Below are 16075 nucleotides of genomic sequence, written 5' to 3' on the forward strand. Positions count from 1 at the left end.
CATATGCAGCAATTGTGCTTGGGTTATGTCACAAAAAATCACATTACATGTCTATGCCAGGTTTAAATATTACACTCATATCGTGTTAATATTGAACATAAAGAATATTTACAAGGTGTGAATTGTTTTATATATCATTTTATTCATGAGCATCGTGGGGTAAAAATCACATTCAGATTAACTACATTAAACAAAACTATATGTGGGGATAGGTGTGTATATGTGTGTAGGTGCAAGTATAATGACAGCTGAGGACTACTGGTTGCTTTTAAACTTTATTGCTTTTGTGCCACAACAATTGGTCCCATTGTTGTTGACAAAGTATAGATTTTTACTGCTGTGTTGTTAAGACAAGACAATACTGTGATTAATTTTCATGGGATCCTCTCATCTGCTCAATTGCTAAGCAATACCTAGGTCACAGGTATATGGAGGGAATTCATTTAACTTACATACATGTAAGAATATAGAATCTCACCTGATTGAACATTTATTGTGAACCAAAAGAGCCGTGAACACGCAAAGCTGTGTTATTGAATACTCATAACCATTAGAAATCATTATCTAGACGTTCTTTTTGGCGATAAATATCAGGGAAAGTTCGGAGGCACAACTTGATTAAATGACATTGTGACATATCAACACAGATTTTTGTTTGAGATTAATCTATATTTAAAAAAGGATATCATACAGATCATACAGAATATCAGATACAAGATCTAAGGATTGTATCCAACCTAGACATTAGTGACCTAAACAATTTTAGAAACGCAGATCAATGAGATGGTAAAGAGAAATTAACAGAATGGAGAATCCAACATTATGTCACCAACCCAGTCCATTATTTGCACAACCTCTTTTCAAGAAGGTGTTGTGCATATACTGATTTCACTCTGGGCACCAGTATCCTCATTCAAATCTCAGGGCACTATTTCTCAGCAGCGAACTAATACACAGGAACTCATCCCCTGCATCTTAGTACAGTTCAATTTCACTGGTTTAATAGGGATCTATGGAGTATATAAGGCAATGCAATTCTCATCCAATGGGTTCATTTAACACACACATTAAGTGACCATGGTGTATTGGAAAGCCATCCTGGGTGGCTCTCTGCAGTGTAGTTCAGGGTTGGGTGCATGGCTCGGTTGCTGATATCCCCTGTGTTTACAGGAAGGACATCACAGTCCCTTTCTTGCCCACCTGCCAGGGCTCCAGGGGGAAGAATCGGAGGACAATCCTAGGGAGATGAAATCAATCATTTTTATCTTTTTTTTACACCTGTATTCCCAGTATTTGATACCTGGAAGGCACTCCAATTCAAGCCACTGACATTATTAATAATATAAATATATAACATGTACCTGTTCTGTGGGTTACTTGTGTATATTTATGTATTTATTATTTATAGCACTCAAGAGGAGATGTTTCAGTCTATTATACTTTTCAAATTGAATAACAACAACAATACTATTACTACTACTACTACTACTACTACTACTACTACTACTAATATACTTTATTTGACTACAGAAATACTATAAACTGACTATAAAGAACCCCATCACTCCTGTATCCTATTTAAATGTCTCCATCTGAACAGCTGTCTCTCAAAGCATCAAGGACTGACCGGTCTTCCCCGAGTCCCAGCTCCTGGGTGAGGAACTGGAAGATCTTGGCGCTGTGCTCCTTGTTCTTCTCTGCGGTGTCCAGCACTGCGATGGCAGAGACAACCACCTGCACACAGGGGGCCGTGGAGCCGCCCATCAGCATGGCCAGCCCTGACCTCACCGTCAAGTTCATCCTCTGTTGTGAACCCAAAAAAAGAGTAGACATCAGCACCAAAAAGAGACGCTCAATCTGCACAGGTCGCATCATACAGGTCTGTCGTCAAGCCACCTGTTAAACTGAAAGTAACACAATTCCTAGAAATTAATTGACACAACTACATTTTAAGTGACTAGGAATATAGAAAGACATTTGGATATATTTTCTATATTAATGCACACACTTTGTTGCAGAATTACTCACCAATGTCTTTATTTTGACTATGTCAGTCACAGAATATAAACTTTACCAGGTACAAGTTTGGAATATATATATATATATATTTTTTTTTTTTTTTTTTTTTTTTTTTTTTTTTCTGCAGAATTCCTACTGGGTACTGTTGTAAAAAGTAACGGTAGATTTACACAACGTTAATTCATCTTTGAGGTGATTCTGCATTGTATACGGACTTTATGAAGAATGTTTCATCAATCACAGATGTATCGACTCCGCTACAAAGTAACACACAAGTTCAAGGGCACTGGTCTCGTCCGTGTAGCGCGGGTGTCCGCAGTCCTGCGCGGCTCCACCAATGGGATCCGCGAGATTCTGCAGATCTGCGCACAACTGCGGACATCTGACACGTACGCGACCACAATCAATGAACTGTGCTGTACTCACGTCCTCTGGTTTTCCAAGTATTGCCGCAGTGGTGGAGCACAGCTTCTTCAGAAATTCCTCGGTAAATTTACTGGAAGGAAGATTGCTTTCCAATTCTATGAAAGGCATGACTGATTCTCCCAAAGCGATCTTTTAATCTGGAGCGAAACGTTACCGTGATCGTAATGTTAGTAACGGCACGGCGATCACACCGGAAAGTATCTTCACTTCACTTCTCCGCCGTTCATTGGCTGAGACCGGACCGCCTTGTCCGCGCACTGTTAAAGGAGCCAGCAGCAAAAACCGGGCCTGCAATCTAGTTACCACTGCCAGTAATAACTTCCCTTATTTAAATAACGTTCACACTGCTGCAATCATAGGCCTTTATATTTGAATTTTCATTTAATAAACGATATGGGAGTGTCCTCATTTCTGTTTTCTGTAACTTCCACTGTTATGACGTGGAAGACTTTTCCTTCATATCAAATCCCAAAGGCTGAAATGACCTGAATGAATTTATGATCACGGAAATATGAATTTGTTAACGTGCAAAATAAGCTTCAAAAGTGTTTTAAATACAGTTTATGGCAGGATGTTTTGAAAGAGACTTACGAATCAATGCAGCATATGATACATTTGTTAAAATCAAATCTTGCTGTGTGTAGATTTGTTTCAGACACAAATTAAATATAACTTTTGCTGACAGCATACCCTAGAATAATTATTTGTAAGACTAAAATCCTGCTATGGCTATATTTAAATTATTTTCTTTTGGGATTCTGTTATCTATATATATATATATATATATATATACACTCACCTAAAGGATTATTAGGAACACCTGTTCAATTTCTCATTAATGCAATTATCTAACCAACCAATCACATGGCAGTTGCTTCAATGCATTTAGGGGTGTGGTCCTGGTCAAGACAATCTCCTGAACTCCAAACTGAATGTCTGAATGGGAAAGAAAGGTGATTTAAGCAATTTTGAGCGTGGTATGGTTGTTGGTGCCAGACGGGCCGGTCTGAGTATTTCACAATCTGCTCAGTTACTGGGATTTTCACGCACAACCATTTCAAGGGTTTACAAAGAATGGTGTGAAAAGGGAAAAACATCCAGTATGCGGCAGTCCTGTGGGCGAAAATGCCTTGTTGATGCTAGAGGTCAGAGGAGAATGGGCCGACTGATTCAAGCTGATAGAAGAGCAACTTTGACTGAAATAACCACTCGTTACAACCGAGATATGCAGCAAAGCATTTGTGAAGCCACAACACGTACAACCTTGAGGCGGATGGGCTACAACAGCAGAAGACCCCACCGGGTACCACTCATCTCCACTACAAATAGGAAAAAGAGGCTACAATTTGCACAAGCTCACCAAAATTGGACAGTTGAAGACTGGAAAAATGTTGCCTGGTCTGATGAGTCTCGATTTCTGTTGAGACATTCAGATGGTAGAGTCAGAATTTGGCGTAAACAGAATGAGTACATGGATCCATCATGCCTTGTTACCACTGTGCAGGCTGGTGGTGGTGGTGTAATGGTGTGCGGGATGTTTTCTTGGCACACTTTAGGCCCCTTAGTGCCAATTGGGCATCGTTTAAATGCCACGGCCTACCTGAGCATTGTTTCTGACCATGTCCATCCCTTTATGACCACCATGTACCCATCCTCTGATGGCTACTTCCAGCAGGATAATGCACCATGTCACAAAGGTCGAATCATTTCAAATTGGTTTCTTGAACATGACAATGAGTTCACTGTACTAAACTGGCCCCCACAGTCACCAGATCTCAACCCAATAGAGCATCTTTGGGATGTGGTGGAACGGGAGCTTCGTGCCCTGGATGTGCATCCCACAAATCTCCATCAACTGCAAGATGCTATCCTATCAATATGGGCCAACATTTCTAAAGAATGCTTTGAGCACCTTGTTGAATCAATGCCACGTAGAATTAAGGCAGTTCTGAAGGCGAAAGGGGGTCAAACACAGTATTAGTATGGTGTTCCTAATAATCCTTTAGGTGAGTGATATATATATATATATATGAAATTAAACCAGAAATTGACAACTTACTGATAAAGCATTCTGTTTTTGGAGAAAGGGTTTCAAATACGAGCACACACTTTTAACAGTTAAAAATCACTTTTATTTTACAACCTGATATTTGACATATTCCACAGTATAGATTTTGCCTACACGAACAATTCAAAATAACACTATCTTTACAATAAGTGAATAATCCCTTTTGTGACCGGTAGTGTATAGGGTTAAAGTCAGGCCCAATTCCATGATGCATGTCCTTTATTTTACTTCAGCAATTTCTTCTAAAATCCTGCAGTCAAACCAGTGATGAAACACCTATAAGAGGAAAAAAACAAGGTTAAAACACCAACCATATATATAACCTCTTTACATTCCTGAAATAGGTGTGTCCAGTATACACAAAATGGCTTCACAATATGCAAAACCCCACTGCAGATCCCCAGGATACAGATACTCCTACCTGTAGAAGCAGTGAAATTTAAACTACAGTAAAAAAGGTAAATAGGTGACACATTTGTGTGTGGAAAGAGCTGACATTATTTCTAAGACTTGTGTAAGCAAGTGAATTGAAAAGGGGTGTACCATGGGAGTATTTGCACTGCTTGAGAACCTCGCTGAAGCCCTCACAGAGCTGCAGGTCAGACTGGGTGGTGGCACAGTCCAGGAACTGCTTGATCTCGAAGTGGCAGGGCCCAGGCTGCTGCAGAGAGGAGGGCTGTCTTGGGGGCTCCTGGGAAGAACAAGAGAGCACCTCATGAGCACCAGTCCCTAATCCACTTGCTTCTGTTCGATATTTACACAACACAAAGGATGACACGAACTGCGCTGACAAGTGCCGGAATATAGGACCCTCTTACCTGGGATACGCTGGCAGACTTGGCAGGCTCCGAGCTGCTGCCCCCACTAAAGGCTCCAGTCAGCGCACTGCCAACCACATGCCCCACCGCTGAGCCCACAGCGACTCCGGCTGCCGTGGTGGCCATCTGGGCCATGAGACCGGGTTGTTTGGGCTGTGCCATGGGAGCAGCCAGCGCCGAAGGAGGGGCGTGAGCAGGGACAGGTGCATGAGAGGGGGCAGGGTGGCTACAAAACACAAAACAGTGGAGAACAGGTCAGCTGAGCATAAACCAAAAAAAAAAAAGATATTTCAATACAGCCTTCATATTTATAAAACACCTGTGTTTTGAGTGCATGGGCTAAATAAATAACAGTAATCCACACATTTAGCTGGCAAAAATACTGTAAAAATAAATATTGAAGTTTATTATTTTATCAAATACTAAGTGTGTTTGTATAAACATGTATTTGTATTGTTAAAATAAGATCATTTGAAAACAAAACATTACATTTACATGGAACCTAATGTAGTAGGAATTATAAGAAGAAAAAGAAGACAAAGAAGATTAATAGTACAATATTGCCATAGGTGTGTGTTTTGAAACATACGAAACAAGCCATTAAATAACATAAGACAAATGAAACACATTGTTAGTGCTGGGTGATGAAACTCCACTGTATGTTCTGTACTAGTCTGTCCTACAGTAAGTTCGACCTCCTGGACTGCACACATAAGTTGCTGTAAGCGAATTTGTCATGACCTTGATGTCCTTCATGTAATACATACTGTACTTCTCGTCGCACACAGAAGTCATTATCAACGAAATATTTAATATATACTAAGTGATGAATAAGGCTCAATTCTTTATAAGAAAGCCGGAGGTTTCCAGATCTAATCCATTCTGCATTACACTAGTCAACACAGCATGCTTGGTCAGGGATCAAACGAAATAAATGTCTGCAACCTATATGAACTATATAATACTTTACCTGGCTGCAGGCGAGGGTCGACTACGGCTTCCTCTGGCCATTATATAGTTTATTCTGTGCGATGTTTACTAGACTGTAGTGTTTCGTAAATGGCAGCGCAACTGCAGCGTCCCCACACAATTGCTCAGTTTTAAATGGCTCAGCTCACTCACGTGTATATGACCTTGTCCAGGAGATCTCCCTGCTGCGCATGCGCAACACCGAAACTCCGCGATATATTACATATCAGGCAGCCGATTTAATGCCTTTTTCCCAAACTTTCAGATATATTTCATTGTTATTCAACAGCATAAGTATGTGTACGATCCATCTCCCGTGATTCCTCTCTTTGGGAGTGCAAAATACCTATTTTCAGTGTTTCTGCCACAACTTTCCAGACGTTTCCAGAACGTCATTTCCACACCAGCCTATAACGTCAGGTTAATACGATTAGACTGACAGATTACATGCTTAATGTAACCTGAATAACACTAAGGATGAACACAGATTGGTTGGTCTATAGGAAACAGAAATAACACTTTGTCTTTCTGATAGTGCATTGATTTAACAGTAGAGTAATTGGCACCACTGTTTATTTTCAACAATATTCATATTAAGAGTTAAATCAAGGTGCCATCATATATTTGAAATGTACAATATATACAGGCTATGTAATATCTATGCACTTCACATTGTTCACACCTGCTTTTCCTCCAGACATTTAATAGTGAAACAACTACTCTATTCACCCTAGTTGTTCACAAGGAAAATGGGAAAACATGTCAATGGAATGAACATGTTGCCATAAATGTCTGTTAAATATTAGAATGAGAGAAGAGTGATGTTTACAGTGTATTATGTTACTTTTATTTAGAACAGTAAATGTTAATTGTAATCTCTAAAATGTACTTGTCTGTCCATTGTGATTGGTCACCTCATTTCATAAATGTTTTTATTTCTTCTATTTCAGTTTCAGGCAAGTACTGTACTTCTCACCACTTGATGGCGCTTGGAGACCAAAACAACCTAAAGAAAGCTGCTGTGAACTTTTTTGTCAAGCTGCCATTTATGACAACAATTTCTCCAAGATTCAACTTTCAAAACAAAATCAAAATTGTCACAGGTTATTTAAACAAAACGATACAATTTAAAATATAAGTCACCAAATATTTATGGTTTTAAGACTTTATCAACAATTCAGACAAGATAACTGTGGCTACAGTAGAAACTGATTCATAATATCCGGGGAAATTTCTGTTGGCCATTGGAGTCTCTGATACACTCTGCAATGGGCAGGATTATATAAATGACAAAAAATCTAGATCAAATATTTTCCTCCTTATTTGGGCTAAATACAATCATCAGTCTGTAGATAAATCACTTTTTCTGTGTTTTTGCCAGGGCAGATGTACAGTGTTTACTTTAAAATGAAAAACATTAATTTGAAAGAAAACAGCCAGTCAAACAGGAAAAGATGAGGGTTTTCCCCTCCACCACAGTGCTTCTGATCAGATTAGCAAATTCAGACACATACATAGATAAAGTAGCTATGCATGCATACTCAGGGACACCAGGGGACAAACAAAACACATATTTTTCACCAGGGGTTTTCCATTTTTGGTTCTGTGACCAAATGCAGATGTTCCCCACTTTTAGAAAGAGTGCCAATAAAAGGGGGAGTAAAGGGGATCTGATATTCCATTAATATATTGCTAACAGGAATTCAGTTTTCAATACCACTGCATTAAAAATCCAGAAAGAAGTTTGTTTATTTGTTTAACAGTCTGAAAACAAAAAGTATTTCTTGAACAGGTAAATTACAAAGTCATAATATAGGATCTATTTGTTTAGCTTTTAAACCCTTCTCCTTTTTCCTGATCTACAGGCTTAACAATACATTTAATTTATTTAAGGGTTTACCATAATTTCAATCCATAATGCTTATAAAGTTAGTATTGTAAACTATAATATGCAGGAAAACAGTAAAAGACAATGATAATCATTCATGAGGGATAACACAAGTGTTCTTTCAGCCCAGCCCCCAACTGGTATTGTATAATGAAACATTTCCATGACAAAGATCCAAAAAAGGCAACATGACCATGGCACTTTACAAAGAGTTAAGCTGAGGTATGAAAATAAAATCTAAATGAACTTTCACATCCTACACCACTAGAAATAATAATCCAGCAGCGCCTCCATGCATTTCACAGGATCCTCTATTTTGTGAATTGCAATGGAAAATCTAATTTGTTAAATGACTGTTTGTCATTTTCCTGCCCAGGGGCTGCTATTCCCAGTAGCCATAGCCTCCTTAGGAAGTCTTGTGAAGTATTTGTGCCCAGCACACTTGTCCCTCCTCTGCCATTTCTAATCCTTAAATGTAGAGCAATTATTTTAAATGATGGACTAAGCAACTGGAGGCACTCTGCATTGCCAAAAGGCAAAAAAAAAAAAAAATAGACAAAGCCTTTCCTATTGCTCTCTTTGTGTCTAAATTGCTAAGTGGCTGCAGTTTGCATTCTCCGAAAGTGCAGACTGAAAAAGCATCATTGTGTGTGGCACGCGTTGGCGAATCGTTGTATTGTGATACATGGCAATAAAGGCAAATGCAGTTAAGCAGGGATGCAAGAATTTGTTTATCAGTGATATAGAAACTAGTTTCCCTCAAAATAAAAAGTATTACAGCGAAGAATGGAGTTATGGATAATGTTAAAAAGGCTCTTAAAAAAGACTACTACAAATACAAATTAAAAAAAGTTATCCATACAGTTTCCTAGCCACCTGACAAACTCTGGCAATATCTGTAAACCCCTCCAGGGCTGGGCTGTTTCAGTGACGCACCTGTCTGGTTGGTTTTTATGCCTTCTGTAACAAAGAGAGGACAGCTCTTTACTGACTGTCTTTACTGACCCGAATCGGTCTTCAAAGCATTGCTAATTGTACTAATTAATTATCAGGCTCTGCACACTTCCTGTGTGTGTGTGTGTGTGTGTGTGTTTGTGTTGGAGGGGCGAGACAGGGGACGTGCACAAGGTGATATATATCTTCCCCCCCACACACACTTCGCATTCCTGAGGGCCTGCTCACAAAGGGATGAGGGAGCAGGCTCAGAGTCTGTGAATGCACTCTGAGGTCAACCAACACAGGAAGGCGAATACAAAGAAAAGTCTGGTGCTCCAGTGTATGGTCCTCTACCACATGCTGGGGACTGAAGACACCAACATACATAAATCTCAGAGCACAGCATTTATTTTATTTGGTACACTGCACACACTGGCTGCTTGTGGTAGAACGGTAGAAGTAACTGTGTTGTGGGATTTGTTTTTTCTTTATTTTCATTTCCTCTTCCATGTGTGTTCTACCTGTCGTCTCTTTATTTTGTTCTCCTTCCATTGTCTTTCGTACTGGGAACATACTAGTATATCACAATAAAAGCTTTTTTAAGAGGAAAGAGAGTAAGAAACTGAAGAAAATAAAGGGGTCAAGGGCATCATGCAGTGTCCCCCTCAAATCTTTTCTCACAGTCATTCATAGCCCAACAGCTGAAGAAATGCAGTGAGCAAATAAAAAGCACATGCATCAGAGAAGTGCGTGTGACGTACATTAGTGACACAGCCCTACTTTGTATGAGTCTTGCCGTTTTCGTCTCCATACAAAGCAGAGACCTGTGACTAGTAATTCACCTGCTTGGAAAACTGGCCCAATAGTTACCAAGCAGGCGCATGGGTTAAGGAAAGTTTATGCACCTGTCAAAAAGTGACAGGACTGTCTGCCCTCAACATGATACAATGCAGATCTCAAATGAGCACCATTAATGTTATGCTCCAATCTGCAGATATCCCATAAATAATGTAGGTTATATGTTGCCATGTGGTGCTGATTAAATGAAAGCCCTGTCTAGTTAATATTATTAATTGAAGAGGCCCCGTATCACAGTTTAAAAATTGTATTAGTACAGGTGGAGACTATCGAACAGGGAGAACAACGAGGAGGCCATTTATACTGTCACAACAGGGTCTGGTTTAACTGACAGACACCAGTGCTGAACTGTTCTCCCTTGGTCCCTTGGCACTTTCTTGTGGTCACTGGTCAGTGGGGTTACTGCAGGTCATACCAGGAAAAAAAAACCTGAAGGGGCTACAGCATAATTGCTTCCTCCAGGGCAAGCTTTAATCTCTCAGTTTTTCGAGCCTTTTATGAAGCCGGCAGGATTTGGACACAGATCTTTCCACGGCAGGGCTGCGCCACAGGTCTGGTTTGCATTTGAAAAGGCATCTGGGCTCTTTATTAAAAGGGGCTGACACGGGTACAAAACACGGCAAGAGGAGGATTGGAGTCTTTTCAAAGCAGCTTGTAATTGAAGGTGTCTTTTTCTTCAATTAGCACTGCCATAAGCAAGGGGATCAGAGAGCTGCCGTGCCCCTTGTTTTTTCGTCTTTCCTTTACAATGAATTAAGCCAGTGCAATAACCCAGGGCACGTTCGGGATCCTGGTTGGATTTTAAGATTATAGCATTTGTTATTTCCTAACAGTTAACTAGGTTATAAAACGTTTGTTGCCGCAGACGTGAAGTCTGTTGTGCTTGGCAGTTGTCCTTAACTTTTAAACAGAATACCATTTCCATTGTAAATCAGAGTCATAAGTCAAGCAGGCCAGTTTTTGGGATCAGCCCTGTTGACTGTTTCTTTACTGCCAGCTAAAGTGGCATGACTTTATTTATGTGTTAAATACAAAAAAAGCATTATTTGTAATTGGATTGACAATTTCCTGGACTTTGTCTGCAGTTCCGATTCCTAATAACGGATGCTAATCTTTCAGTTCAATTAATCTGCACACTTTTTTTTCGCACAAGGCATTGTTTTAAAGTTCATGGCTTGAGTCCTGTAAGATAAGCAGAGAACAGGATTTATTTCAGTACTATGGTTTGTCATTTAATACATTGTTGTTAACTCAAAGGTTACTCATGAGACCAAGCCTTTCTCAAACAGACCAGAACATTTGAAAGATGCTGTGTAAAATCCAGGATTCATGGTCACATGGTCACAATCACCAAAAAGTGATGAATGTCTCACTACTGCAAGCGCTGCATTCAAAATGATCTCACTGCAGCAGTGAAATCACACTTCAATTATAAAGACTTTTATGAAAAGTTATGATATGACATCAAAGAAAAAGTTCAGTGACCTAAAATACTTAATGAAACCAAAAAAAAAGTGTATTGACTTGCAAAAAAATGGTTAGAGGAGGTGAAGAATGCATGCAGTAAGAAGGCAGACTGAAGGCAGACCTTCCGAAATAATAAGGAGCAATGAAAAGGTGAAGCCATTAAATCATGGGGAAATCATACACAATTCAGATTATATCTATATTTAATCTAAATAATGTAGTGCATTACTTCAGCTTTTCATTCCAAAGCAAAGTACATGTCAATCATGTAAAGTACAAATATGTATTTTGTAATGTTGTTTTGGACAAACTATAGGCCTCCTGTATCCTCACACATTTATCTATAAGAGGAAAATAAACCACGGAAGACAACAGAATAGCAAATGAACTGTCCAGTTTTTCTTGTTATAATAGTAGTGAGCTATTAGTGGTGCAGTCCTATTTAATGGGACTTCATGACTGCAAGGATATGCTAATAGTCTCTGGGACGTTCAAGTTAGAGGAGTAGTCCTGTTTGGTTTGCCTGTTGGGGTTTTCAGTGGTGCATTTATGAGTGCCTTCTGAAAATGACAGTTCATGCCTACAAAGTCTTTATTACTTTATAGGGACAGATCTACATCAATACGGACAGAAAAGTACAGAGGCAAACAACTAACTATATGTCCCAGGTGGAACATGGGGTTAGACCTGTTTAGTGAATCTGTATTAAACACTTTACGGTGACATGCAACACTACCTCCATTACTAGCCTTAAAAAACTAAGACCTTCCTGTACTGTATATATTATATATTTACATAAAGTGAGGAATTCCTAATTCATCTCACTCTGATTACATCCACAAACAATCCTTATACACATAACACAATCCTTCAAATACAAAGAGGTTTAATAAGGAGCAGCTGCTGCGAAATATGGAACATGTTTGCAACCCACAGTTTGGGTATCAGATGAAGTCTTAATAAAATAATGCCCGCTAAGCTCTTTTGTCTTCAGCTGTACCAGTACATTTGGTGTCACTTTGCACATTTATGTTATTTTGATTGTTTCCAGCAGGGCAAACACATCCAGTCTTATTAGTAACAGGCTTGTTTACCCATTTCATTGTCTGTAGGAGTGTTCAGGAGAAGGAAAATGTTCTCATTGCAAACCAGTCCTCTTCACTGTCATAGGCAATGATGAAAAATAAATTAATCCAATGGTTAAAGTAGGATAAAAAGTCTGGCTTTCTAAATTAAAATGTGGAAAATGAATACATGGCTGTCAAACACCTGTTACTGGTTAGCAATAAGCAGTGTAAAAGTAATATTAACCATAGTACTTTCTATTTGGATTTTGTCTACATCAGTCCCATCAATAAACAGAAATCGATTGTGTGCTAACAGCCAATCAGCTTTCAGCTTTCATCTGCAGTCGCAGTCATCTATCAAATGTTCGAGACCACATGGACCGGCTCTATTGCTCAAGTATTGTTCAGAATGCTCATGCTTTGAGCTTCCAGGGTCTTAATGCTATCTTGTTGTGTCAAGGAGGCATCTTCCCATAACAAACAATCCTGGGCTAAAACTATTAGGGGGAACAGTGTAGCCCCATCTTCAAGGGCTTAATGTCTGTGTAGCAGATCAGATTTGGATTTTGAGAAAAGTGGACACCTTCAATGCTCCTCTCTGCTACAAAAATATGAAAGGGAAGAAAAGCACAAGCAGGAAAAAAACATTAATTACCAAGGATGCAGTACAGTGCTCTGCAAGAACCTGCTGGAGATGAGCCCAAAAATAAATCACATCCTCAAACTCAACAACACCTAAACCAGAATCATCACCTTCAGGTGGTTGGAGCTCTTCCTGCTTTCCTTTAGTCCTCAGATTTTATTGTACATGATTTGTTTGACACGAGGATAGACAGTGAGATGGGTACAAGGGTGGTTACACTAACAATCTTGATTAAGCTTCACGGTGCCGTTGACATCACAAGGGTCTCTGAGAAATCCGATTCTTTGTTGATGGCAGATGAAACATTAGAGGCCAGGTACTCATTAGACTGTATCTGGGTCAGAGATAGCTCCCTGTGGGTCTGTGTTAACAATTAACACATTCTATTAAGTTTGACTCATTTGGAAAATCCACCTCATGGGTTTTCCCCCCACCGGCTAAACCCCCCCTCTCAGCTGCGGCAGCTGTGGAAACCCAAACAGATGTTGATACGCCGCAGCACACCTGTTTGAGGAACAAGGAAAAGCAGCAACCAGGCAACAAAAGAGAGTGCCCTCACGCTGGGCTCCAGGGAGAGGGACAGCTGGCGTTCCAACGTAACAACTGTTTTTGCGGTCTGTGGTGGCAGAACAGTGAATGAATGTGCTGCACAGTTCCTCTACATCCCGGTGTTGATTCACTTTGTTGTTTTACCACAAACACTGGGGCAACAGAAGAAATACAAAATAAATGGGTGTTCATAAATACTAAAATAATCTCTAAATTGACTAATGTAACATAATACACAGTTAATATGAGCCATATTAATGAATGGGCAACCATCGTTTGACTAAATAACCTTTACAAATTGTAGGAAACACAAGATTTTTTTTTTCAGAACCAAAGTGGGATCCTTGGCGCTTCTCTGTTGCCATCGGTATTATAGAAGTGATAAACTCTGCAAGGAGAATCAAAGCCACCGACATTATTAAATATTCTATAGTGGTGCTCTATAGGGTTTGAGGTCAAGACTCTGAACAAGCCGTACCATGTTGTCTTCAGTATTTTTCCGTGAAGCAATTTATTATACTCCCAGCTTTATGTTATATTGGTACAGGTGCCAGTCTTCAGCACAAAGCAACATCAATGCTGCCAATAAACAGTTGGCTCAAAATGTCATAATATGTACTAGAATCGCAGATGAGTTTGTTTGTAGAGGAGTTAGCACTAACACGAAGTACACTGGAGGCAGCAATATCAAGTATGTTGCGGACAATATGGGGGATCCTTAGCTAGCCGAACACATAAGCATCTTGCAGATGGCCTGGAGATTGATTTCACAACATACCATTTGGCAGCACACAGACTTGACAAAGGAAGAGCACTCCTCAAATACACTATGGTGATTTCTGGGCAAGTGGGAACTACTGTCGTTTCTCTCTTCCTTTCGTTTTCCGTCTGGCCTTTAAAAACTCGGTTTTATGGGCTGATGAGTTGACCTATCTTTCTATTTACACCCCACCCCCAACCCCCTGAAGCTCGATCTTGACTTTAATGTGTTTTTTTACAGAGCCAAGTGTTTTCTTTGAAGACCTGGACCAATTTTTAAATCTGTCCTTAATTAACAAGGACCACTTGCTTCTGCTCCTCACGGTCTTTTCCCATAGGTAATTTGTCCAAAGTGCTTTCTTTTTGGAGAAAGGTCGGCTGCCGACCAGCCATCTTTGTTGTGGTTGATATAAATGTGCAGGTGCCAGCTGGGGAGACCCCCTGTGGAAGGGACAGCTCAAGTCATTAAATGCGCACCTGACAGGACCAGGCAGGAATCCATTGAGTTCTGGGGCTCTGGGCTGAAGCGCTGGGGGACATTCATCTTGATTCAAGGACTTATAAACAAACGTATCAAAAAAGATGAAAATGTAATCATTTATAGAAATATAGAAATAATGACAAAGCTATTGCTTAATATATAAGTGATAATGTTCAAACAGTTTTAAGTTGTGTATAATGTTCTGGACTGGTTCAACGTCTTTCACCACTAGGGGGGGCTAATAAAACACTGCTGGTCTAGTTACCTTTGTAGTCCTAAACCGACCTGTTTTTGTTTTGCATAATTAACGATCATAAATATAGCACTCATGTTCATGTTTACATAATATTAGTAATTTTCATTATACTTTTCAAAAAATACCTTGTAATACTTGTAATCGTGTTTGAACTTCATGCATTGGACATCAACAAAGTCCCCAAAAACGCTGATTCAGACACTGCTGATAACTTTGCTCAAGTGTTGTGCTGGTTAAGGAAATCCAAAAATGTTTTAAAATAAACTCTGAGGAGATACATACCTGTACCAGCTGATCCCAAAAACAGTTTGTTTGTTTTGTCTTCCTTTGGGTTTTTTCCACTCATCTGCAACTAACCAAGACACTCTGAACCATTCTGCCTTCAGCCAGAGACAAACACTTGCCACCTATGACTTTAAATGAAACACCTCATATCAAATTGGATGAAAGCTGCTATTTAAGAGCAAAAGAAACAATATCCCTTTTTGGCAAATGATGCTCATTGCAATGAAGATACATTGATTTTGACATGAAATAGATGCCTACATTGTAACCTTTGCAGCCAGACCGCAGTGGAGCTCTGTATTTGTCACTGCTCATATATCTTACATCCTTCATATAAAATGTCATAGAAACCCAGACAATCACATCATATACCACCAGGAAAATGCCCACTGAAGAATATGCTATTGTTAATACTTTTTGATTACTAGATCATGCATACATGGAACAATGCTCTTTCTGGGGTCTAATGGTGTTTTAAAGAGTAATTGATACCTCCTTCCAAAAGCAACAGAAAAAAAAAGAAAAGAAAAAGATCAGATCTTTTCTTTCCTTTGGGTTATATAATTAACAACAACCGTGCAATATT

General features: G+C 39.5%; 2 protein-coding genes across 2 annotated transcripts; both read right to left on the reverse strand.

The window, feature by feature from the left end:
• Window positions 1-122: 122 nt before the first annotated feature.
• On the reverse strand, window positions 123-2697 carry ddt (D-dopachrome tautomerase). Its single transcript, XM_066689570.1, has 3 exons — window positions 2446-2697; window positions 1628-1803; window positions 123-1237 (listed from the first exon to the last, which is right to left on the reverse strand). Exons 1-3 carry the CDS (start codon window positions 2551-2553, stop codon window positions 1165-1167), a joined length of 357 nt encoding a protein of 118 aa, XP_066545667.1. The 5' UTR covers window positions 2554-2697; the 3' UTR covers window positions 123-1164.
• Window positions 2698-4554: 1857 nt separating this feature from the next.
• On the reverse strand, window positions 4555-6456 carry chchd10 (coiled-coil-helix-coiled-coil-helix domain containing 10). The gene is made up of 4 exons (XM_066689738.1): window positions 6302-6456; window positions 5332-5557; window positions 5057-5204; window positions 4555-4789 (listed from the first exon to the last, which is right to left on the reverse strand). Exons 1-4 carry the CDS (start codon window positions 6340-6342, stop codon window positions 4770-4772), a joined length of 435 nt encoding a protein of 144 aa, XP_066545835.1. The 5' UTR covers window positions 6343-6456; the 3' UTR covers window positions 4555-4769.
• Window positions 6457-16075: the final 9619 nt, after the last annotated feature.

Source organism: Amia ocellicauda, chromosome 17 (genome assembly GCF_036373705.1).
Source record: "Amia ocellicauda isolate fAmiCal2 chromosome 17, fAmiCal2.hap1, whole genome shotgun sequence".
In the NCBI taxonomy this organism is placed as follows: Eukaryota; Metazoa; Chordata; class Actinopteri; order Amiiformes; family Amiidae; genus Amia; species Amia ocellicauda.

Bases quoted from the DNA above. Each gene is read 5' to 3' on its own strand.
- ddt (XM_066689570.1), bottom strand. From the start codon at position 2,553: ATGCCTTTCATAGAATTGGAAAGCAATCTTCCTTCCAGTAAATTTACC. The intron at 1,804-2,445 runs GTGAGTACAGCA...GGTTCACAACAG, and splicing joins TACTTGGAAAACCAGAGGAC to AGGATGAACTTGACGGTGAG. The intron at 1,238-1,627 runs GTCAGTCCTTGA...TCATCTCCCTAG, and splicing joins CTGGGACTCGGGGAAGACCG to GATTGTCCTCCGATTCTTCC.
- chchd10 (XM_066689738.1), bottom strand. From the start codon at position 6,342: ATGGCCAGAGGAAGCCGTAGTCGACCCTCGCCTGCAGCCAG. The intron at 5,558-6,301 runs GTAAAGTATTAT...TGTGTTTTGTAG, and splicing joins CGACCCTCGCCTGCAGCCAG to CCACCCTGCCCCCTCTCATG. The intron at 5,205-5,331 runs GTAAGAGGGTCC...TGTTCTTCCCAG, and splicing joins AGTCTGCCAGCGTATCCCAG to GAGCCCCCAAGACAGCCCTC.